Raw genomic sequence first — 25,538 nt, 5'->3', positions numbered from 1 at the left:
GAGCGTCGGCTATAAATCGCCGCGGTATTGGTTGCCGAGGGATAATGGAGAGGTCCCGCGCGTGTAATAAACGCGCGCGTTAAAATCGGGCCTCTCGGTTTATCGTGCGATGCGCACGCGGCGCGATGCTTTACGGTGCCGGAAGTCGAACGGCGCTGGAAAATTGAATCGTTCATAAAGCGCGACCGGCTGTTATTATATTTCCATCGTTTTCATTAGATCCCCGCGAGACGAGCATTCCACGCGCCCTCTTCCCGCGACCCTCCCCGCCCTCCTTGGTAACGGCTCGTTCCTCTCCCGGTGCTAACTGATAATTACGTTTCAGCACGATGTGCGATAATTACAAGGGGGACGTTTCAATAGCTGTATCTCAATCGCTAACGTGGAAGAGTTTTCCGTTGAGCTTCGAATTTACACTTCACACGTTGCGTTTCCGTCACGTGGCATGGGCGCAGTAACGTAATCTCGAATCTTCCCTCGGCGCGAACCCTGGGAACGCGAGGTGCAATCGTTGACCGCACCTCAGGGTCTACGGAGATCCTTCCGCTTTACCCGAACGGAACCTTGGCCCCGAGATGGTAACTGAACACGACGCAAATATCGCTTGCGCATATTCCGCATCAGTCGGTTGATTACCTTTGATCTAAAATGCCTTTGAATACAAGTTGCAACATATACCATCTATACCAAGCATCATCATAAATTTGCTTTCCCGTTTTTTTTTTTTCCAATCCATCTTTGCCGACAAAAGCTAGACTTTCAAAGAGAGACGTATATAAATATTTATTTCTTTAATATCTAATTATTATAGTAGTTTGTGATTAAATAACATGTTCTTGTTATAGGATATTTTATAAAGTACATCAAGAAATGGAAAACTGAATGTTTTTTTAATCTTATAATATTTTCATAATTCTACGTGAAGATATTTTCCAGTTGCATTACTCAAATTTTTTCTTTTACTCTTATCCTTTTTTTACTTTACTCGTTACTTTATTTATTTTGTTTAAAAGTAAGCATAAAGTAAGAGAAAAATAATGTACAAATTTATAACTCATTTGCAAAAAATACTACAATTACATACACAAAAAATATTACAATTACAAGTTACATATTTAAAAAAAAAAAAATAAATCTTTGAAAAACGAAACTGCAAAGTTTGATCAAACTTATACAGATTAAATCTCTAATTTTTATATCTTTACTTTTTATATATCTTACACAACTTAATTCTTGAATTTCATTAAATTCTTTCATAATATTTTTTTATCCAAAATTCGAATTATTCAGAAGTTATATTACAAGATAATAATAATAATTATTATATACAAAATTATTAATTTGCACTCTCATTTATGAAAGCCAGACAACATGAATGCACGAGACGTTTGCGTGAGTCACAGTAACGAAGAAACGTGAAACGGGATACCGCGCAATAATCGGTGTCTCCCTCGAAAAAAAAAAAGACTTAATTAAGTCGAATTTAAGTTTAAATGACGTGGCGGGACGAAAATGAGTACATCGTCGTGGTGATGGTGCACGGTAATCGCGCGGGACATTGCAGGTCTTCTCGTCGCTTCACTAATTGGTGAAACGAGTGGCAGCGTCTACTCAGTCTCCGCTGCTAAAATTACGTCGATATAATTAATTGTCGTTGCTCGTTACGAGGGGAAAGGGTTCGGCAGCGTTGCGAAAACCTGCGCCGGTGAGTAATTAAGCAAGGAAAGAGGAGGGAACACCATCTCGCATTACGCACCGTAACATGAATCTGTCCCGACGACGAAGTTCGGTGAAATTTAACGACGGCACGTTTCGCAAAAACCGCTGCACCTACCGCGTTTACCTGCCGACTTTTAATTATCCCAGCCCACCGTTCTTAAATCTTCCCCGAGATGTGCCAGCCAGTCTCACGGGTTGAATCGCGAGGTCTTTACAATGCGCTGCCACTTTTAACGAGAATTCATCGAACGCGTGAAACATTTTACGGTTATTTCTCAACATCATACATTTCAATCTTCAAAAGGAAATAATACATATTGATATAATCAAATATAGTATAACTATGATTATATATACATGTATATAATTCTAATTTATTTATTATTTTATTAAAAATTTGAATAATGTAACTAGAAGTACCCTTGCACATAAAATTATAAAGATATTATAAAGCTAAGAATCTCTCTCAGTTCTTTCTATTTTTTCGTCATATTTTATAAAATAATTATAATAAAAAGGCAGATTTTATTTCATCACAAAATACTACTAATTAGAGGTTAAGGAAATAAAAATCTTTACTTAAACTCTACATTTTTAAAATCTAAATTGGAATATAGGTTGCAAAAAAAAAGAACGAAAACAAATGTTAACGATAATACAGGCGGATTCGGCAAGTATTTATTAATTCGATAACCAATTATACGGACGGGTTTACATAAGACCGGTTAAGAGTTAATTATCAACGTAATAAAGAGAATTGCGCAACGATGAAAATGGGGGAATATTTAGTGTTCAAATGAGTACACAATATTTTGATTTCTTTTTCTCTCGCAAAAACTACCTCACGTCGAGACCATTTTCGGTGCATCTCATATACAACCAAGATTTAAAAATAACTTAGATACCAACAATTATTTTTTATTTCGAAGAAGAGCTCATTCCGATATTGTCCTGATCTTGTGAAAAAAGTTGTATTACATACTGCTAACTAATTTATTGTGCAATCACGATTATTTTCGCGATGCCGCGCGCGCCATAAATTCCGCGCGTTTTTTTCTTGACTCGCCGATCTCTCTTCCGGTTCTTCTTCATTCGATCGCGAACGTGGGTGTCATACGCCGATTATGCGGGATGAGTATCTGCATAGCACATGCGCGCGCGCTATTACACTTCTCAACTACAAGGAACAATGCCATTATATTCCCGCCCTTCGAAAGGCACGCGGATGTATCTGGTACCATTGTACCGCCGCGGAATAAAACGAATCGGCAACGAGATTGCAACGAGATAGACGGCGAGCATGGATGCTCTGCATAGTAGTTTATGCGCCACGCAACTATAAGCAGCCCCGACGATGACTTATTCGAAGCGTCGAAGCTTCCTAATGAGGGTTTCTTCTCGCGAGACGTTCTATATAATGGAGACATCTGTCGCTCGTATATATTCCAAGCATCGAAGAGGGAGATCTAATAAGTCTTTCCCTTGTGCGATACAAGCTGACTCGAGAAATCGTTTAATCTCTAATCTATTATTATTTTAATTTAATCTTAAATAATTACGATCGATATTTTACGAAAAGGATTTTGATAGATGCTTTGGTGGAAATAACATACATTTTCTCTGTTCCATATTTATCTCTCTAATTTTATTTAAAAATGTCATATTTACCGCTAACTGATACATGTTAATGAATCCGCGTTTCAAGTACCAGCGTAATAAATACCGCAGCGCAATCAGCGCGATACGTTAACGATAACCAAGCTACCATTTAAAGAACGTTTAACGAATGGATCGATGACATGTGTATGTATATGAGTTCGTGTTTATGAGATTGTAGATTGATAAGAGCAACACTTGATTGATCGTCAATATCTTAAACGCGGATGTCATAGCGCGACGAGATCGTTAAAGATCGCTCGCTCGCTAAACACGAACGGAATAAAATTTCTTTGGATAAAAAGGCTTGAAATTATTTTTAACGAGGAATACTATTTTAATCCAACAAACTTCTCCTTTTTATCGCTACATTGAGAATTCTCCCACAAAAAAACCGTCGAAGAATATTTTATCAACTCGGACTAACAATAAGTTCTTAACAAGAATTGTCAGCAATCTCCATAAATCAGAAGTGATTCAGAATAAAGGGGGAATCTTTTCTTATTCGGTATATTTTGCGATAAGCAGTTAGGAGTTCGTTATTTCGTTCGGTGGACGCCCGATTACCCTAGCATTCCGAACAATTTTTTTTTGTTTGATTTATTTTTCGACTTGCTGCCGCAGCATCTCTGCGCATCGCGAGGCGCCGTTCCCGATACACATAACCGACTAATCGAGACGCTAATTACAGGCACGCTCGCGGGCATCGGATCGTTAAGTCAATACACAACCACGACGTTTTCATCTTCGTTCCGAAGCTTCGTTGTAGCTTCGCAATTACGAGATATGCGCGCGAGTGCTTTCTCGAACACGATCCGAGAATAACGCACAGACTGGTATATCCAGCTACGCTCGCCGAGCCGAGAATAATTGAAACCACGCATCGGTGCGCGATTTCTCCTCTCGCCGCGTTCCATAAGAAACGATGAATCGCCGCGAACGGCAAAGAGAGCAGTATCACGGATCTCGCGTCGATCGGATCCGGAAACGTTTCCGATATCAACATCGGAATATAGGAACAGCAACGGAAAATTTTTTCACCGAATGGCATATACGAGATATCCCGAAATCTCCAAGCTTATATTTATGATTAACAATTTTGCGATGGTAATTTTAATGATTTTTTTCGTTCAATTTTTTTATTTCTTTTTTTTTTATAAATCATTGCAAGAATCTAGATAAATGTAGCTAATAATACAACTTTAAAAACACGTATACGTACGAGGTATAACATCGGCTGAATCTGCGCAATTCGAAGTCTGTACAGACGAGCAGATTTCTAGTAGATCCTTAAATCCCTTTTGTACTCGAGACTAATTTTTGTGGCGATAATTGGAACACTATCTTAAAAAATCACGCTAATAATTGCAGTAATGGTTGACGAGATGTTTAGAAAAGAAATAAGTAATTCCCAATATATTTCTAAATATTTGTAAAAATCTTTAGAAAAAATTTATATATGTATCAGAATAAAAATAAATTTGCACAAATAAAAATTAAATAACAAATTAAAATTAAAATTTACAGATATACAACTATACAGCAAAGAGAGAAACATTACTTTGCTGGATATACGCATGGTTAGAGAAAGTTTGGCCTCATCCTCGGATATAAATCGATTGTTAAGACGATCGATTGCGATTTCGAAGGAGAAAGCGGGGATCCGCGCAGTTTCCTGTTGCATTCGAGCGGTCAAATTTTCGGCATTCTTACATTCCATTTGCCATTGTACATGTAAAGAGGCGAGAAAAAGAATCTCGAAGGTCGATCGACCTATCTGCCGACACAGATCGTAGATGAGCCTATTCGATTGCACGTTCACGACATCCAATTGTCAACCCACGCCCTCGTTCCCTTAAAATTCACATTCCTACGGTGGGAATTTTATGTTCACGATTTCGTTTCACGCGTTTCTCCGCCTCTCTCCCTTACGCTGATAGACTCTCTTGTAGCCTCTTCCTTCTTATCCTGCATCGTATCGTGCACCTGGCTACCTGCTCTACGACCTGCTCCGTTGATGCGCGCGGCTGGCAACTGTGCGGTTAAAAGCGGCACGTACACACACACACACACACACACGTACGTGCCTCTATATAAGAGATTAAACTGGTAAACTCGCCCGAGAAAACGCTCCTTACGCATTTAGAGACGCGCCTCTGCGTCGGGGAGGATATACCTTTTTCTATCATTTTGACGCACAGTGTCTATCAACAAATCGTTTTTACCGTCGTTCAAAGACGGCTAACATTTTGTAAACATAAACGTAATCAGTTCTATCTTTGCGATTTCAAACGTATATTTGTACGCTTGTATATATTCGAGAATCGCTTTAAGTGAGTAAAGGTCTCAAAAGTTGCTCTTTATAGCTTTCAAAATTTTCAGAGAGAAGAACGCTCAAAATAATAAACAAGAATAATTATAAAGCAATGAGAAAGTAATAAAAATGATGATGTTAATATAAATAAAAAAAAAAAAAGCACAAGAAATCATTCGTTCTCAAATATGAATGTAACTAAAATCTAGTATAAGCTATTAAAAAAAAATTCGCTCCGTACATTACTTATTATCGTATAATTAATGATGCAATCGGTATTTTAAAATTATGCGCGACAACGCCTTACGCGGTTTCGATGACGTATCGACACGCATTATGAAGGAGATGCACCCGGAAAATGTGCGAATGTCATCTCACCTTGAAACAGTAACTACATATGTAATTCCAAAAGGACGATTAATGCGACAACTCGAGTGAATGATAAATAATTCCACGGCGACGCGGATGTGCACGCATTCAACGCGGCAGTCGTTCCTCAACTACGGATTTATAACGTTGATTTATGACCGTTGCGAACAGGTATGGCGCGGGTACCTAATCACCGACATTAGCACGCATTAATGCGCGTAGAAAGCATAAATTGATGTTTCTGTCTCTCTCGAAAGAGATGGAGAAAGAGAAAAAAAATCTGAAAGATAATTTAAAAATAATTTATACGTATCATGCAAAAATCGTGGACGTCGCGGAACATATGATTTGGTAGCAATCGCTAATCAAAACTTGAGGAACTTGTAGAAAATACAGTTGGTAACTATGTTGTAAGCAAAATACAATAGAATATTGAACTGTCGAAGAAATCAAGCATTAAACGGAAACTTTCTCGGATATTATTGCACGATTTCCTCGTGATTACATTCCATGACGTTTTCTTCCTGCTAACCATTAATTATTATTGATCACCAATAATCAGTTATTTTATTATTGTAATTTCAATTTCTTCATTATATTATCTTGTAATAATATATCATTTTGTGGCTCGTTCATCTAAAATCGTGATAGATGTCAAATCGTTTATGATATAATATACAATGATGTAACGGTCGGTTTCATCGCGCTAAAACGTTGGTCGCGAATTCAATATTAAACGCAGCACAAACAACGGATTGCCCGGAAAAATTTACACATCGCGAACCTTGCTAGAGTGAAGAAATTCGCGAAATTCGCTCCGATTGTACAAGTCGCGCGTTACATCATCGGATACGACACGGGAACGAACACGAATTCCGTGCTAACAAATCCCACGTCGCCGCGGGGCGCAACGATGCGAATGCGACATGTCGCCGCTCCCTTACGCCGCGTGTCCAGTGTATAAGTCGGACCCATGGGATGTCGTCACGTTTCTCGTGTTAATACGCAAGGGGACTTCCTCCTTAAGAGCGGAATCCCCGCGGCGGAAAGGTGGTCCTCGCGACGCTCGCAGTCACGGCAATGCCTTGCGATTTTTGCATAGTCGACACATTTATCTCGCGGCGCGAGAAAAACCAAGGGCGATTGAGATGAGAAAATCGAGTGAGTCATTTGCGAAAATAACGCTGGAATTATAGATACGCGATTATTTTCAGAGAGATAAAAGATTTCGCGCATGAACGATCGGTCATGGAATTTTGAAATACTTGAGAAAATCGGGAAACGAAAAACGAAGAGTCGCAAATCTTCGTCTAAAAGATTGTGAAATTATACGGCATTTTATCCTTTCTATAATATATATATATCCTTTAGTTTTAATTTAACATGTTATATGATTACAATATAAATCGAGTGAGTAAAAAGTTGTCGAGTGTCCAATATTAAAATTTAATGATTAAAAATTCAGATGCAAGAATAAAATAATTACATAAAGATTTTTTAAATTTAAAAATTAGAATATTAGAAATAAACTGATACAAATTTTAGAATAGTTCTAACTATGGAAGATGTTTCATCAATTCTTCTTTTAAGTACGCGATGTTTTATCGCTTTCCTCAGTAGAAATCACGGTATATGTAATTAAAGTGATCATTACATCCGACAGTAATAAACGAAAATAATTCGCGTTAGCTTAATTCCAGAGATATTTAGCAATCGCGAGATACATTAGCATTACTGCGAATCGACTTCCTTCTTCCTGCATGTATCTATCTATGCATTAATCATATGCCGAAGTTATGTGCGCTCATGAACTTGGAAGATGATCGCGGTAAGAGAGTAGCAAAAAAGATCTTTAAAATTACGAAAAGATCGTTAGAAATACCCGCGCATGAAAAATTAAGGAAAAAGCGCCAATTAAATCTTCATTATGCGAATTTCTAAGTTCAAATATAACAGTTATATATTAGAACGTTGAAGAGTATAACGAAAAAAAAATTTTCTTTTGATTTTTCATCCTTAAAACATTTATAAAATATAATTTTTTTAAATTTTTTATTCTTGTTTTATTGACATATTGAAAGTTCAATACTTAGTAAAAAATGGCATATTAAGAACTAGGAAATATTTCTTCACGATATGTGTACGTGCTCAGCAATCTTTATAGAAAGTGCAGTACTAGAAAAACTACAAATAGATAAACGCGCATTATCGAGAAGTATAAGAAAGTCGATGATATATTTTCTCTTTCTTATTCTTTCTCTTCGCATCTTCGTATGTAATGAAAATCATATCGATGACATAGGATCGTGATAACGGTGCATGTTTCTCAAAGAGCTTGCTGCAATTTTCCACATGTCGTGCAAGAAATTATCTTGCAGAAACTACATCAATTTCCGGAATAACTCTTTAATCGTTTTATAAAACTAATAATAGCTGCTGTGATATTTCAGTGAATAGCTTCCCGTAAATTTTTGGGACGATAATATTCTCTTAATTTTTTGCAAAAATATTACAAATTAAATTTTTTATTGTATAAAAATAGATTTATCGAGACATTTTTATTTAACGAACTGTTATTAGATAAACGAAAGTAAGTACAGACATAAATTTCAAATATGTCGAGTAACCTATATATAAATATAAATGTATGTCATAAATATGACCTGCGCGTGAAAATAAAAATTAACATTTAGATTAATATTTTCAGTTTTTATAGGAAAGAGATGATATATGGATATGAATTATACTCGATTCTTTGGTACAATCTGGGAAATCGAGGATGACAATAGATTGTGCAACTCTCGATAAATTATCAAACATTCAGCGATACGCCGCTTTCCTCTCTCAGAGAACAGAAACGGGGCGTCCTAATTTATGCCTCATTTACCGTGTACCTGTTGCACGGTGAGGGGAAAGTGTTACAGCACGTCGCGGCCAGCTGCGTAAACCTGAACAGCAGGTAAGTGCAGAGATCATACGTAGCGTCGAAACGCCAAGGGGAAGCGCGATGGCGGCGTCGGACAAGATACACGTGCCTCTTGCTAAGTTACGAGAAACTAGTCGTAAATCGAGACGAGGTGCCTCGCCGCCGTGGGCGCCAATATAACGGTGACGGTCAGGTCGTCGGTGGCCTCCTTTTTGTGCGACACACGTCCCTCTCCGCGTTCCTCTTCGGCGACTTCGGCGATTCTTCGCGTAACTGTACATTCGTGCACGTTGAGCCCCCCTTATCGTCATCGACCTGAGAAAGGCGCACGAATACCCGGTGTCACGATACTATATGCATAAATCCGAGACAGCAGAATTAATAGAGAGAAGCCTTAAGGCTCTTCTTCCACTTCCTGTCTGCCAGACCGAGTTATATCAGATAGAGATCACACTTCATTCACGCGCAAGGGAGGGCACGAATATCAAAGAGAAGCGCGTGAATATTAGCGTGTAAATGAGCTCGTGAGAATATTACGGCTTAACACTTTCCTAATTGACGAAAAGTTTATACCATTTCAGGCAATACTAGTATACGCGAACAGAAATAGTGCGAGGTAAATGAGCCTCGGGCTGGATCTATCATTGCCTGTGTTTCGAGAGATCGGGATATGCTCGTTTACGAGATACCTGTCCGATCGGTTAGCGGTGCCGTCAAAAAGGGATCTTGAATCGCGCGTATGCGTTTTCTAGCCGTCGTAGAAATTCCGAGGAGAGCGTGGTAATCGCTCCCATCAATGGCGTGTTCTTGAATCACTTCCTGGGAAAATGAGCGAGTGAGAAGCGTGTAATTACGATTCCTTGAAAGCGCGACCAGATCTCGCGCTCGAGTATTGCACAACGATGACGTATGGAAGATCCGCTGTTTTTGCATCCGTTCTCTGACGAACGAGAGCTCGGAACGAATCGTGTCAGTCTCCGATCACGATGACTTTGAACTTGATTCAAGAGAGCGCGAGTATCATATGAGACTCTTTGAGATATTTTTAATAAATATAAATTATTTCGAAAAAGTTTACAATAACAGATTTTATTTTTAGAGAAATTAATTCTTTAATTTATTACGTTAGATAACTATATTTTTTTAATTAGTTAAAAAATAAGAATCTTGTTTAATCTCGCTCTAATCTATCTTTAAGTTAATTATATCTTAAATTAATTTATCACGATTATTAAATTTCATGATATTGCAAAACGACTGAAATGTTTATAGAAATTTATAAAACAGGATATAAAACAGGATATAAAAAGATATAAAAGATATGAAAATATTATTTAAAAAATTTTTGTATTCATTAAAAATAACTATACAAACGTCAACTAAATTCGGCAAAAATGTTCACTTGCTTAAATAAACCCAATTTAAATGAATCCAAAAAATTTTAATTTATCCTTCTCATCCGTTTATCAACTGCAAACACAGTGAAGTTGACAGAAAGAACATATTAAATTATAACGCTGCATCGGCGTTCTATCGGCCGCTGTCGCGCGTTTTCTTACACGCGAATAAGACGCGCGTTTTCTAACACGTGGGAAAGAAGACCGTGTGCTGTACGCATCATGCTGTAACCGCCATGAGAATTTACCTTTTGTTACGGTTACACATCCTTATATTCCGAGAGGGAAGGGAGTTTCGTTAAAGCGGATCTATATCTCGTTACGTGCGTTGATTTTCTTCGCACGATCGCGGCGCTCGTTAATAAAAATTAATCCAAGCTACGGCATCGTCGAGAAAAAATCCAACGCACTCGATACGCGATCACGTGCGTATTTGAATAACATATACTCTGAATACTAATGTGCAAATTAACGCTCAACGCACTTATCGATCGCCCGGTTTCGATCGCTCCTGTGCGATTAACGAATCGCAGTTTTATCATTATCATTAGCGAGGTGAATCCGACTATTGCACTTGTCAAAGTCAGTTATCAATGAGGTTTATGGCAAATTTCATGATCGAAGATGACTACTGTCATTGATCAATGTTCCGCGCGACGAAGATTATTTAATACTTATATAACATCTCTTATGCAACCTTCCTGTTTGTGCTATGACAGTCGATGCATTTATGAGCGGTTAGGAATACTAATAACTAATTATCTGAGCAAAGATTAATAAATTCAATCTCATTTGAATTTCGAGAAGGCATCAATCGCCTGAAAGTTAGCGGAAAAAGAAATCACTTTAACTTCGTTCTACTTGTACTTGGGAGGAATATATGCATTTATAATTACATTTATATTTTATATCATCTTTTTCTAAGAGTCCTCAGATTTTAATTTAAAACATTTTAATTAAATGAAGCAGATAAGAATTATATAATTATTACTTATTGCTTATTAATTAATTAGTTATTGATTATCAATTATTAATTATTCAAGCGTAAAATCTTTGAATTGTCTACACTATATACACTTTACTCAATTTTCTTTTATTATCTGAGAAATCTCTATTTCCCCGATACGCATGATTTCCGATTCATCGAATAGCTTCGTATTAAGATGAGACTTTTCACTATAGTTAGAATGCAGTTCGACGCGCTAATACAACGAACGGACGCGTTGTCATCGTCACCCAGTATATGTCTCGCGAGGGAAGTGAGTAACAAGAAGAACCGGTCGACCTGGCACATAACCGCTTCGTATGCTGTCATTTTTCCTTAGCTGATATACCTGCTTCTCTCCCCTGCCCACTTCTGCTGTCTAGCGTTTCTGCTCTCGCCCATTCGGACTTTCCTCCGCGTGAATGTCACGTTGGCATTTTGCAAAGCGAGTCGCTAATATCTACTACTACTACTATCACTACTACTACTACAACTACTACTTTAGTTATTCCTCTGTTTCGTGACGATGAAAAGATATTCGTGCGCTTAATACAAGAAAAGAACTTTGTATTGCAATGATAAATTTTGAGAATTTTGTAATCGAGTTCTCTAAAAGCTCTAAATTTATCGGAGTTAATTTTATCGGAGTGTCCTGTTAACAAACCGCGGGGAAACATCCCTGATTTGCCGTAGACGCCTCAGGGGAAGAGTAAAAGGATTTTAATGTTCTTCGAACCGACGTGAAATTTGCATTGATCTCGCAATTCTCGACCGAATACACGATCAAGAATTCGCGATGTTCGAAAAGAGAAAAAAAGGGCTGTCTGTCTAAGAGCTAACAATAAGAGCAAGGCGCGATTGCATGATCGGGTTACGTCAAGACGCATATCTGTCTCGCATGGAGTTTCCTCTGGTGCAGATTGAAGTACGTTAGAAACGGTATTACCCTCGGCGTATCCGATCCCACGACACGCGGAGAGGTCACGCGGAAGTTCACGGAGGGAAATTCGCGATCTTACGAAAATGGTCGATTTGCAATTTTCCGGCGAACGAGCGTGGAAACGAACGAGGGAGAAAAATATAGATATAGACTCGTGTCGCAGCGAATTGTGTCGGCCATGCAATATACTATGAGACGTAATTATTGTCTACGAACCCTGCGTGTGTCGATCGACTCTGTCGGGAAAGTCGAAGGGAAGGAAAACATCGAAGCGTTACAGAGACACGTAGACTCCCACAAGGCTATCATTTGCATTCGCTTCTGGAGCCGGGTTTCGCGGCGATCTGGCACGCATGACTGGATCGCGTCTCTAAGGCACGCGCGAATGCAAAACCGTAATTTCGCAGCGTGTGTTAATAAAACGTTCTGCCGCAATCGGATAATAATCCGGAATCGATCTGTTCATCATCTGATTATATATCGATACGCGCCGCGATATATTAAGATCGCTACCAAGAAATGCGTAACAACGTTTGCGAACATTTCCGAGATATTCATCGAATAAAGTAATTTGAGCAAAATACGGAGATAGAACGGCGTGGACTTGGATTATATTTATAACCAGTATTTCTCTCATAAACTGTATATGGTTGCGCGCAAAATTTTACAAAACAAAATATCTTTTCGTAAATTATTAATATCGGGACTCTAAAACAAATCTAGAACTTGTTTTTAAGATAATTAAGAACGACAATTGGGTCAGTTGCAATTTTAAGGATAACCGACAACTGTGAAATAATTCATGAATATTTTTTATTTTCGTGTGTCCATAAAAAATTGGAAAAAAATATTGCTAATAATAATGTATTAATAGCGTTCTGCAATTGCCTCTAATCACTGTCAAATAATATGAATAATTGCTCATCATAATATTACAATGAACAAGTTATTTTTTTTTTCTAAATTCAGCTCTCTTTTGCATAAATCATCCTTAGCGTTTCATAAATAAGGTCCAACTAATTAGCAGCACATCGCATCTTCGACATATTCTAACATATCGCCCTTCAAACTGCCTTTCACTGTCGACAGGGATTGCTAGACCAATTTATCGATCTCGAATATCGCCACGTAGAAAGACGCCGTATCGTGACACGATTAAGGAATTATTGGTACTTAGACCTTGCACACATCGCCTCGCGTGACTCCACGATGTGCCGTTTCGTGAAATAATAGTACGTCAAAAATCTCGGCGAGTGGCAGTCAAGGCTTCAACGATTTTGCAATTTCATCGATACGAATCATACGAGCGAGCGATTGCTCCTACGAGCTTAAAATCCGTTTGCACATGTGAAGATTGCTCTCAAATATCGCGCGTTAAAGATATTTATAAAATGTATTTGCGATATTAATAGCTATATATAATTAATTAACATGTTTCAAAAATTTGTGTAAATTTTACCAAATGATTATCCCTCTCAAGCAATCCAGAAATAAAAATAATTTACTTAATTAAAGAAAACACTAAAAGACAAGCCAGCACACATTTGTTGCAGATTGAATCTTGATACATATAAATTGACAAGCACAGATATCATCGAGATAGAAAAAAGGAAAATTCGCGAGCTGTACGATGCGCATACTTATTGAGAGTAAATTACAGATGACTGCTTATGAATTTGAATCGAGACTCGAGAGATAAGTAACACGCAAGAATCCACCGGATCTCACGTCGTGAAAAATAAATCGAAACACGCAACTCACGTACGCGGCGTTTGCATAATGTCGATGTTCGCGAACTATGGGAGCAGAATTAATCTTTTTGTAACGCAAAGATTTTTAGTAAAAAAAAAACGGTGCAGAAAGCTATCATACCAAAATAAAAATAAAAAATTCTTTCAAGTCACGATTGTACTCTATAATTGTACGAGGAGTTCGATATTAGCCGCAACAATTGTATATAAAGTAATAGCTTCCAAATTGATTGCTAACACGGAACAGTACGCTTGAATTGACATTTCTCGCCGGTCATGATTAGTAACCACATTGGTGGCGAGGACCAAGAGACACTTTCCACCGATGACTTGTCAACTTACATAAACGCTTTCTCGTCGTTAAAGTCTCGCTTCTACTAAATATTATGGACGTCGCGATTGAAGATCGGGTGGTCCGTGATTATTACTATGTTAGTTTCTCGAGACAGAACGGCGAGGGGGGAGGATCTTTGGAAATGCCGAAGGTGCCACGCGCGTTCGCGTGTACGCCATAATAACGACACTCGTGCTGCAAATTACGGATACCGCATACCGAATCCGGCTGCCGCATTCACCTCGCGAGCTCTCCCTCTCTTCGCAGTTCGCATACGCGAAATGAAGATATCAGAGTACGCCTGGGCTTGCCGTACCTCCTCGCATCGACTTTTATTATAAGATGCCCTTTAAACTCCGCGCGCGCACACGTGAGAGCAACCGCGTGCATAATTTTCACGAGCAGTTTTATTCTTGTCGTACAGTCTTTCCCACTGCTTGAAAGATAATAAAAGCAACGCTTTACAGATGCAACCGCATATCATTTGCGGAAAAGATTTTTTATATCGTAATAAAATATATATTGCAACATTCCATTCGCAGGGGCTGTTGCTTCAATTACTCTGATCGAATTTAGCAAAAAAAGAGGGTAAAAAAGACTGAGAAATTGAGTGCGATGCAACAATCTCGAAAAATGCTATTTTCGGAAAACAAGTTCAGAGTTTCACAAATGAAAAATACAATTTAAATATAATCTGATGCACTTATAACTTATAATGTATTTATAACTTATAATGTAACAATAATGTGATCATGCGCATCTTTTTTTTGAATGTTATGATTGTCAACTTCAGAGGCTGTTGTCGCATCTCAATTCCTCGGGAAACGACTTTTGCGAGTCATCAGATTCGATTTTGCGAGAGTGTACTCTGTACCGGAGAGGATCTTTGCAAACTTACCATGACTGGTGCACGTGTGCGCCTGTATGTCACCTAATGCCGCAATTGTTGGCCGTCAAGCAGGGGCATGTCTACGAAGGAGGCAATCGGAGCGGTAGACGGTGAGAAGAAAACTTGAAATCGCTGTCTCTTACTCTCTCTCTCTCTCTCCCTTTCTTTCTCCTCGTTCGTTGCACCCTGCACAGTCAACACGAATCACACTATACGTAAACACACATGCACAGAGAGAGAGACAGACGCGCGCCGCGAAAAAGGCGCCAGCGCACGCACAGACGCGTGCGCCTCCTTCACTTTTCCACTCACAGAGACAAATTTTCGTGCTCTCGATCCGCGCGAAAATTTTCCCGCTTTCCCGAATCTTCGGTATAGTCGAAGAAGATTATAAACCAAGGGGTTCCCGCGCAATCATCGGTATCGGCGACGTTGAAGATCAGCGGATCAAGAAGGGGAACATCCCCCGACGAAAATTATATTTCGAGTGACCTGTTTGTTCCCCTAAAAAGAACGCGACCGGTTCGCGTGTATTATACAGTTACGCGCTAGTTAGAGGGCAAGAGAAGCGACGGACGGATTTTCAACCTGGCGGACACCGACTGAGCCCGCAACCGGCAGGTAGGTGAGTCGTCGCCCCTCTCCACACTCCGATCGCTCGTTCGGTGTGCCGCACCACCACCGGTCGCCGCTCACCGTGTTCTCCATTCTCATTTCCCTCGCTTCACTTGCCTCGCCGCTCCTTCTACTTCGTCCGCCTTTCGTCGTACGTACGCACGTCTCTCCGCGGTCTCCCGCAGAGACGGCTCTACCGTCAGGCGAACTGGGTGAAAGTACATCGTCGCGTTAGATTATACGAAGGCATTCGTATGTGCCTGCTTGTAAATACTTTCATCGAGATCCTGCCTGTACAGATTTACCGCGTTAATGTTCAAGATCTCGTAAATGCTAGGATTCCGCGAAACGACAAATATTATTTCGCAGTATATAAATAAATAATTATCTATACTGAAACGTTAAAAATCTCACTTTTGTAAAAAAATCCTGCTAAATTATTTGCGGTAGATTGCAATACTTTTTGTATCTGTAAAATTTTCATACTTGTAAAGATTTTATCTTTAAGAATTCGAACACACAAAAATTTCATTAAACTAACAAACATTTTCATACATGGAAAACTATGTTTAAAAAGAGAGAGAACAACAATTTCTTAGAAAACATATCTCTGATATAGAGAATTTTATGAAATAAAATCGAATTCTGGTTTTTACCTTGAATTACGATTAACGCATTTACAGAGGCCTCATATCTGCAAAGGCTTTTGCATACATAAAGGCTCCATATTAAGCTATGAGACGGCTATTTAGATTTCATCGGACTTCACATATATATATACAGAATGTGAGTTAAATATCTACAAGTGTTTTCTCTGATGGAAGCCCTTGTGTGTACAATGGCTTGCTCGATGATGTAAAACTTTGCGATATTCACAAGCAGTAAATACATTTGCTTAGGGCATCGTTATCTCTAGTGCCGCCTCTGTCTGCCTCCCCATGATCGTCCGCTTATTAACGCACAAGTGGTAGACCATAGTCATCATGCCCTATCGGCGTTAACGAGATTACGTCCTGCATAATTATGCACCTTTCGTTGAAGGATTATTATGATCAAACTATACAGGGGATAACAATTACATCGTAACAACTTCATATAAAACGATAATAATTATAAATTTGAAATAAAAAGCAAAATAGAATCGTTCAATTCATTACAATATTCACAACAATGTTTTACCAATAATTTAATATGCTTTTAATAACATACTGATAAAAAATTGATAAGATTAGCTCTTTTAGTAATGGAAAATAAATATATGAAATATTATATTATATTAGCGACAACGGGAGGAAAACAAAGGGGTTTTTGCTATTAATAAATATTATTAATGTGTATATTTAACTATAGATATTATATTATAGAGATATACCTATAAACAAAATTAATGAGATGCAATAACAGCATCCGGCTTTTCATTTTCGCTTTCGTCTTCTTCTTCTTCTTCTCCTTTTTTAAACGTATTATCTTTAGATAGATATTGCTCAAAGTCAACTTTAAACATTTCTGTTGCTGGCGCACACGAAATACGAATTCTGTTAAAGAATTATACAATTATATAATAAATGTGTATATAAAAGCATAAATCTAAATAATACAAATAATCCTAAATATTGTGATACCTTGTGATAAAAGGTTCTGGTCGACGTGGCTTTGCAGTATTAACATCCTTAATAATGGCAACAAAATTCTCCTCCAACTGCTTTGTATCCATATCGAGCTATAAAATAATAAATCAATCGATAATCTTTTTATATTATCTGACACATACACAAATTAATAAAATATGTTTGTAACAATCACAATTACCCAAATAACACTATCAAAAACTTACCATTCCAAATGTAACATCAATAGTGCCATAAGATTTTAGGAAATCATGTGGCTTTGCTGTATATTTTATTCCGGTTAAAAATTTCGTTACAAGCATATTCATATCAGAACTTAGAGTACCTAAATGAAAACATAAACCATATAATAAATATTAAAATTTATTTTAGAAATAACACATTAAGTTTCAAAATTTTTGCACATATGTTCATCTTATGGAATAAACTCGACATATCATAAAAACAAAATTTTCAAAAGTTTAATTATTATGTATCTCTACTAACCCAATTTAGTGCCGGGAAACTTCTTTCTCATCAGCCCTCTAATTAGCAACAGATCAGGTAAGATGCTTGGCTCTGACACGATAATATCATATTCTTTCAGTGCAAATTCTCCGTTCTAAAACAATATACATCTAATCAGCAATTGTTAGAGGATATAATCTTCACATGCTTATTATATAATTGCATTATGTTAGAAAAACAGTATATTATTTACCTGAATCTGTTTTATTAATTCTTTACCACCAGCACACTGAGCTCCAGCTGCTCTTGCTATTTCCTGCACTTCAGGCGTCTTACAAAATGCCAATATTTTTCTGGATTGACCATGATCAAATGAATGTGGCAAACATGCTATTTTCGAGAAAGCATCAACAAATTTTGTCTTTTTTGTACCCTGATAACACATGTTTACATTCAGTATGCCTTTTATATATACGCATTATAAATCTTATGTACATGTTTTTTCTTCTCTTATTACCTGCATGTCCAATTCTATAAATGCTTTTATAGGTGCATTTGGTAAATTGTACATAGTAGGATGATGTGTTTCACGATGATTCTGTATTGCTTCTTCTAATGAATAAATTTTCCATTTATGAAATTGCCCAATCCAGACATTATCTATTGGATCTGGTTTTTTACTATCATCCAATATAATATTCTCCTTGTTCAACTTGTTTCTTTTAGCTGCACTAGTATCATAAAGAAATAATATACTAATATTAATATACAAATTACTAAAATATATTAAAATATATTATATTAAAAAATGCTCACATTCGTGTTTTTCTCCGGTTGTGTGGTATAAAACCGACTTTTTCAACAACCACTTTGATCTTTTTCTTCCTCGCTTTTTCTCTTGTACCTTTTCTAGCAGCATAATTTCGTGCTTGTAAAAAGCCAACGGGACAAAAATTAAGGCATGTCACATGCCTTATGTATGTTGAAGAAAAATTTAGTAACCAACCTGCAAAGAAAAAGAATTGCCATTACAAACAAAATAAAATATAATATTGCTTGATTTATTGTATCACTTAAAAAATATATAACTTAAGGTTATGTATGATAATAATTTTTATAAAAAGTACAAGAAATTTCGTTATTATTTAATAATTTTAAAAAACATGTAATCAATTAATCATTTAGTCAATTAATTTGCTACGTATTACTAAAGAAATATTGAAAAGACAAAATATAAGGCACGTACCACTAGCTGCTGCCGCCGCCATATTTTACTAAGTAGATCAAAGCAGAGATTTTCATACGAGATCTCTTTTTATCAGAGATTTTTTAAAAGGTTCCCCAGTAACAATTGCTCATGATAAATTCCAATCGATGATTTCACATATTTATTTGCAAACACTTTCTTATTAATTATCAGAAATACAAGATTTTATTTAATATATATTTAACGAGATATCGTGTAATCAAGATTTTATTGTATGAAAATATTATTGTATTATACATTTATTTTTATATATATATCTCATTCCTTAGAAAAAAAAGAATAGATAACTGAGCGCTTTCTCTGTTGAATGCGGTCTATGACAGACTTTATAACTCTGTTCTTTATAACTGAAGTGGCTGCACTACTTGCACTAGTCCAGAGTTTATCTTTTTCTCTTCACGTTGGAAGGAGAAAGATAAAACTGAACTAGTGCAACCAGTTCAACTACAAAGAACAGAGACGCAAGCAGCATGCAAGTGTGTGTGGTGGCGGGAATGATACGCACACGAGCCAAATCGCGTACATGTGAGCTCGGCGCATGCGCAGACTTGCAAATGGCGGTTTCACTTGTGTGTGTTATCCCCTCCACTATGGCTGCGTGTTGCTCGCGTCTTAATTCTAGTATTGCTGTACTGAAATTATGCGCTATAAATTGCTATAAACTTGGGTAGTGCGATGCAAGAAGTGTTATACAGATTTTGTGTTTTTTTTTTTCGATCGAAATGTTAGCGAGACTCTCGTGTATCTGACAAGTATTGTGCGATCCTCGGCGATATTTCCACGAACCGGGATCCCTACATAGGTTTTTTCGCATTTTTACAGCGTTACGCGGGGACCAGTTGCTACTGCTCAAAGTATCAAAATCCGACGTTTCGAGCCACGCGACGCGTCCTCTCGCTCGAAAATGTGTGATCTCAACGATGAGGCAATCGCGCATCGTCTCCCAAATCGCGGATTCTCCCGCGCACATCAAGAAAGCGGCGTAACCTCCAATATTGTTGGATACTCTCATCTGACATAAAACAACAATTTGGACTAAAGGCTACATACAGACTTTGCTATACTTCGAACGCGACGAATCTTCGGCTTACTCGCTGACCAGCTTTGTTCATCCGCGTAAATCTTTTCATCGTCATCGCTATAATATTCGTTTCACAATTAATTTTTAAGACTTTTAGATTTTTAATGTATTCTTATGGTCTGTATGATCGATGTATAAATTAATTCGGTACCTGCTTCGTTTCAACAACGCAAATATGAATACATTGAGCACTGTCAGTAGTGGCGGTGACAAACGTCTGCCGGAAACGACTGTACAAACTGTGGCACAGAACTTGACTACAATGCAGAATGTACAGAGTATGCAAAATGTACAAAGTGTAGTTCAGAGTGGTATACAAAATATTCAGCCGATTCAGACTATTGTTGGATCGGTGGGAACATCCGGTAATTTAGTGGGAAAATCGGTATCGCTGGACATGAATCCGAAGCTGTCATTAATGAAGCCTGTGACACCCTCGGGCGCTACCTCGTCTGTAGAAAGCAGTAAAATAACAACTACGGTAATATTAGTGTATCGAAGCTGTATAATAAATATTAGTTATTTACCATAAATTCTTTTACTTTACACAATAGCAGAATTTATTTTAATTTATTTATTCTGCGTTATATGTATCAAGTATCGGGCCAAGTGGAAGGCTTACCTAGTCAAGTGCGAGGCTTATAACCGCCATTGATGGAATACCCTCCTTTCTATAGAGGAATACCCTGCTTTCTAAATGTGTTTGACAATGAATAGATTTTGAGTTGCAATTGGACTTTTAACAGGTCATGTGACTCTAAGGACTTATATATTCAATCTCAGAATTGCAAGATAAGAAAAAATGTCGATTGCACAAAGAGGAAAAAGAAGACAACATGCTTATGCCTTTGATTGGCACTGATATGCAAAATATACAAATCTAGAAATCGTATGTGTTTCTAGAATCTAAATATCTAGAAAAGCATGAGCATGAACAAATGTTGATTGCATAAGGAGGAAAAAGAAGACAACATTCTTATGCCTTTGATTGGCATACGCAAAATATACAAATGTATGAGCCACATGTGTTTCTAGAACCTAAATATCTAGAAAACATGAGCATGAACAATTTATTAGATTTATCTACTCTTCGATTAAAATATTATTGAATGAAAAAATAAAATAAAATAATGTTTTCCAACTTCAATAAATCCATCCCTGAAGAGATTAAATATAAATTTAAAAATAAATTTAATATAACAATTGTGTTGATAAGTTACATAGATTTTTTTTTTTATAATAAGCATGAAAAATATTAATAATTTATTTGCATAGTATTTTAATACTCGTCTATGAGAATCTTATCATATAACAAGTTTATTAATACCAATTTCATTGTTTCTATAGTTATGTTCTATAGGACCTACGGTGAAAATAATATCACCAGGAATATTAAATACTGTGGACAGGCAAAACCAACCACAGACACAGCCATTGACACAAGCAGTCAGTATGCCAGCCACATACCATGTACCACGAGGAGCTGCAGCAGTTGCTAATATCTCTGCACCTAGATCAACAGTTGCCACTCCTATTGTCAGGGCAAATACAGGACAAACTGTGCCTACTACTAGACCAAGGTATGTATTGGATAAAATAGACCATGTTTTTTAAGCTGATAATAACAAAGCAATTTTATATGTACCTATTTTTTTAATAGTAATACATCAATCTCCAATCCCCAATGGCAATCTAAAACGTCCGTCGTGTATGCGCAAAGTGTACCACAAAGACATTCTGCACCTCCGGTCAGTAGAGTCTCCAGGCCACCAACTACCATATACACAGGGCAACAGACACGGCTAATCACACCAGCCAGTCAGGGAAGATCTGTTCAAGCCATGGTCACTGGTACTCCGTCCAGATTGATAACGCCCATCTTGCAAACGAATAATATTACCAGACTTCCACTTCCACAAAGCAGACCGCCGACACCGCAAGTAGTAACTGTGTCGCAAACTTCGCAACCAGGAAGATCATCGACACAAACCATTCAAGTAAATCATGTGATTTAAATATATAGAAATGTGTAATATATATACATGCATTTAATATTGTGTCACATTTGTGTCATGTTTGAGTCATGGTACACGAATATCGATACAATGAGTCACGGTACATGAATATCGATACAATATGTTCAACCCGGAAATGAAGGCATATGTAACGGTTGAGTGTACAATCTTTCTGGACTTCACCTAAAATAAAAAAATATAAAATTGATGTATTTATAAATTCTTCTATTGAAATGTTTAGCCCAGCCAATCTAACAGACCTCTAACCACATCTGGTACTACAAAGCGTATAGCTGTATCAGCACCCATAGAGCCAGCGAACAGAATTAACAGCACGACTTCGGTTACCATCGGTTCGGTGGAACCAGGGCGACAATTATCGATTAACACAGTGGCTGGGCCTTCGACTGGCACTGTTAGCCATATTGTTATTCCTTCGCAACAGGTTAGTACATGTCATATATGTTTTGTTATAATTTATAGAAAATTGATTCAAGATTAACAAGTAATCTGGGTGTGGATACAGATTCAACAACAGCCAGGTGGACCACGTGTCGTTCAAAACGTTGTTACATCCCTGTCAAGCTTCAGTACAGTGTCACAAGTGATTACGACAACCGCGAATACGCAATCGAACGCGATGCGTATATTGCAAACGGTTCCAACCACGGTTGCAAAAATCACAGGGATGTCTCTGCATCCTCTGCCCATAGTACCGGTGAGGGCTGCACCGACGCCAGTCAAAGCCACTGCTGCACAACCACAGAATATTGGACAAACCGTCCAGATTAAGCCAGTGCAACCAGCTAGCTTACGCGTATCGTCCACCAATAGCGGCACGGCTACCAGTTCTGCACAGCCGGTTCAAGGACAATATATAACTCCGCCGCATAACACTACTACATACTATTCCTTTGAGACTACAGGTAAAATCATGATTAAAAGTAGATTGATCATGAAATAATGATTAAAAGTAGGCTGGCAAACGGGCTATATTTTCTAGATTTCTTTCATACCTTCCTGCAATAAAAAAAGTGCTTAGAAACTATTGTACTGTATTTTATTTTTCAGGAACATACTCGCCATTTCGACAAGGTTCAATGCAGCCAGTAAGATTAGTCGTTGAACCAGGAGGATATGAGGAACCTCATGGTAAACCTAATGCATCTCCCAGACCAAGCATCCTGAGAAAGAGAGATCATGACAATTCACCAGTCAAAAGTATGATTATATTAAACATACACTAAATGTAATTAAAGCAATAGCAAAGTATTTTATAAAAAGTATTATTATATATGTAATGAAAAATAGGAAAAATATCACGTTATTAATATATAAAACGTTATTAATGATCTCGTAGCATACTAAATTTTTTTTAATGCTTTTTTACTGATCTGTAATGATAGTATTTGAAGAATTTTTAGTTCTGTATTGGTTTGCAATAACCTACATTAATCTTGTGTACATATCAGCAAAATATTTACATATGATAGCTATCATCATTTATATATAATTTGATCTTAGTTTGCTAAAGCATTTCAAAGTGATAAGAATAATAGCATAGAAAATTTGAAATAAATTTTCTTTGTATATTAAAGTAGTTTCAATATACTGTAACTATAATTAACATTGTAATCATATTTATCTTTTTTATTCTCTGTTGGATATTAAGATAAATAATAATTTTTCTGAAACATTGTTATTGATTCAATTATGTTTCTTATTGGATATCAATTAGGTGATATATATATATAACCATTGTTTTAATTTTATATCAATACAAAATCAATTTTTTTATTATGTCAGGTGTGGCTAAAAATTTAAATCCTGTACTGGCGTCTCTACCATCAAGTAGATCGATCAGTCCGCCGTTGTCGCCAAAAGGAGATCTGGATGGTGGTGGATGCCAAAGTTCCGGATCTACGACCGTATCTGCTACGTCTTCACCTGGTCTTGATGAGGAACCTGAACAATCGAGGATTACTATCAATCCTATTATAGAAATGTCACCAAGAAAAAAACCGCGCAAGCAACAACTAACAGGCGTAGAATTAATAGAACCTAGATGTACAGAGGAAGAAATGCAATTTATTACAGAGGAGAAAATGAAAAAGGATAACAAAGAAGAATCAAAAGAGAAGTTTTCTGACAAGAGACAAATATCCAATGTTCAAAGTGACATTAAATCATCTAATCAACAAACAGAAAATACAATACGGACACGGCCTATTCCAAGTTTGATAGGTTTGTATATGTAAACATTTTTTTATTGTATATATTCGTTTGTATTGTGTAGGTATGTATACACACATACATGTATGTATGTATGTATATATATATATATATATGTATGTGTGGGGATTGATATCAGTTATAAATTTTCTTTCTAATCAGATATTGCTCGTTTACAGGTTCTTCTTGGAAAAACAAGTGGAGTGTTAGACTGCACCATTATAGAAGACCTAGTGATGTTCGACCTCGCGAAGAGAGAAGACCTACAGTTGCTGAATTGGCACAACAGAAACATGTATTACAGAAACTGAATGGGTGGAAAGTTTATCATCTCACTACACAAATGGAAGACATCGCAGATCTTGAAAAACAGGTGTGAAAAGTATTGATTTGTCATATTGTTTGGAGATTTCTTCCAATCTGCATAAGTGATAAACAATTTCTGTATTGTATCTTTTGCAGGTTCACGAAAAATTAAAAACTACACTAATGTTATTAGAATCACAGCAAACTCTTAAAAGCAGACACAACGACGGATTGGAGCGCGTGAATGAATTAATTAAAGGAAACATGCAGCGTAGTAGTTTAATTAGTGAGGGAATGAATGAAGCACGTACGCAGCTCGTCACTATATTTCAACATAAGGGTCCTATTACCGATCTTTTACAACGTTGTGGTAACAAACGGGCTCAGAAAAAAAGGGACAAATAAACTGTCACACCGAATGAGCGTGATGGTTTATAAACGAACTTTCTGAAAGAAAAAAATTTATAAGGAATCTATTTTTATCTGTGTCACAGATTCTAAATATATATAATATATATATATATAGAAATAAATAAATGATTTTATAAGTCTCGAAGACACATGACTATCACTATAACAATATGTTTATAATTTTATTATATAAATATGTTTTTATTTTAATATAATGCTTCTTATATTTCTCTTGCCAAATGTCTTTCTATTCATT

The 25,538-nt window shown here is 37.0% G+C and overlaps 3 protein-coding genes across 5 annotated transcripts in view; 1 reads left to right on the top strand and 2 right to left on the bottom strand.

Annotated features, from left to right (window-relative positions):
- The window catches only part of LOC115234725 (cadherin-99C), a 125,060-nt gene extending 109,654 nt beyond the window's left edge, over window positions 1-15,406 (bottom strand). The window contains exon 1 of the mRNA XM_029806025.1: window positions 15,290-15,406. Within this exon, the coding sequence (XP_029661885.1) occupies window positions 15,290-15,292 (3 nt within the window). The 5' untranslated portion in view covers window positions 15,293-15,406. The remainder of the gene's footprint in view (window positions 1-15,289) is intronic.
- On the bottom strand, window positions 15,290-19,378 carry LOC115234732 (50S ribosomal protein L1). Of its 2 annotated transcripts, XM_029806036.1 has the most exons (9): window positions 19,217-19,378; window positions 18,787-18,976; window positions 18,488-18,701; window positions 18,224-18,403; window positions 18,010-18,124; window positions 17,730-17,848; window positions 17,518-17,615; window positions 17,268-17,430; window positions 15,290-15,466 (listed from the first exon to the last, which is right to left on the bottom strand). In XM_029806036.1, exons 1-8 carry the CDS (start codon window positions 19,236-19,238, stop codon window positions 17,280-17,282), a joined length of 1,089 nt encoding a protein of 362 aa, XP_029661896.1. In that variant the 5' UTR covers window positions 19,239-19,378; the 3' UTR covers window positions 15,290-15,466; window positions 17,268-17,279. The 2 variants fall into 2 exon arrangements, with proteins under 2 accessions (XP_029661896.1, XP_029661895.1); XM_029806035.1 differs by lacking the exon at window positions 15,290-15,466 and having other exon boundaries at window positions 17,217-17,430.
- A 94-nt stretch (window positions 19,379-19,472) lies between these two features.
- LOC115234726 (histone deacetylase complex subunit SAP130-B) lies at window positions 19,473-25,519 on the top strand. Of its 2 annotated transcripts, XM_029806029.1 has the most exons (10): window positions 20,657-20,799; window positions 20,917-21,330; window positions 21,666-21,898; window positions 21,979-22,315; window positions 22,575-22,778; window positions 22,860-23,259; window positions 23,405-23,554; window positions 24,140-24,577; window positions 24,745-24,938; window positions 25,028-25,519. In XM_029806029.1, the coding sequence occupies exons 3-10, from the start codon at window positions 21,771-21,773 to the stop codon at window positions 25,274-25,276; spliced, it is 2,100 nt and encodes a 699-aa protein (XP_029661889.1). In that variant the 5' UTR covers window positions 20,657-20,799; window positions 20,917-21,330; window positions 21,666-21,770; the 3' UTR covers window positions 25,277-25,519. The 2 variants fall into 2 exon arrangements, with proteins under 2 accessions (XP_029661888.1, XP_029661889.1); XM_029806028.1 differs by lacking the exon at window positions 20,917-21,330 and having other exon boundaries at window positions 19,473-20,799.
- The last annotated feature ends 19 nt before the right edge of the window (window positions 25,520-25,538 follow it).

The sequence above is a fragment of the Formica exsecta genome, unplaced genomic scaffold (genome assembly GCF_003651465.1).
Source record: "Formica exsecta isolate Colony F162 unplaced genomic scaffold, ASM365146v1 scaffold201, whole genome shotgun sequence".
Taxonomy (NCBI): Eukaryota; Metazoa; Arthropoda; class Insecta; order Hymenoptera; family Formicidae; genus Formica; species Formica exsecta.
Note: the sequence above shows the minus strand (reverse complement) of the source record. Positions and strands in the feature narration are given on the sequence as shown.

Bases quoted from the DNA above. Each gene is read 5' to 3' on its own strand.
- LOC115234732 (XM_029806036.1), bottom strand. From the start codon at position 19,238: ATGGCGGCGGCAGCAGCTAGTG. The intron at 18,125-18,223 runs GTAAATAATATA...ATATTGTTTTAG, and splicing joins AATTAATAAAACAGATTCAG to AACGGAGAATTTGCACTGAA. The intron at 17,616-17,729 runs GTAAGTTTTTGA...ATTATTTTATAG, and splicing joins TTGATGTTACATTTGGAATG to CTCGATATGGATACAAAGCA.
- LOC115234726 (XM_029806028.1), top strand. From the start codon at position 20,449: ATGTATAAATTAATTCGGTACCTGCTTCGTTTCAACAACGCAAATATG. The intron at 23,260-23,404 runs GTAAAATCATGA...TTTATTTTTCAG, and splicing joins CTATTCCTTTGAGACTACAG to GAACATACTCGCCATTTCGA. The intron at 24,578-24,744 runs GTTTGTATATGT...GCTCGTTTACAG, and splicing joins GCCTATTCCAAGTTTGATAG to GTTCTTCTTGGAAAAACAAG.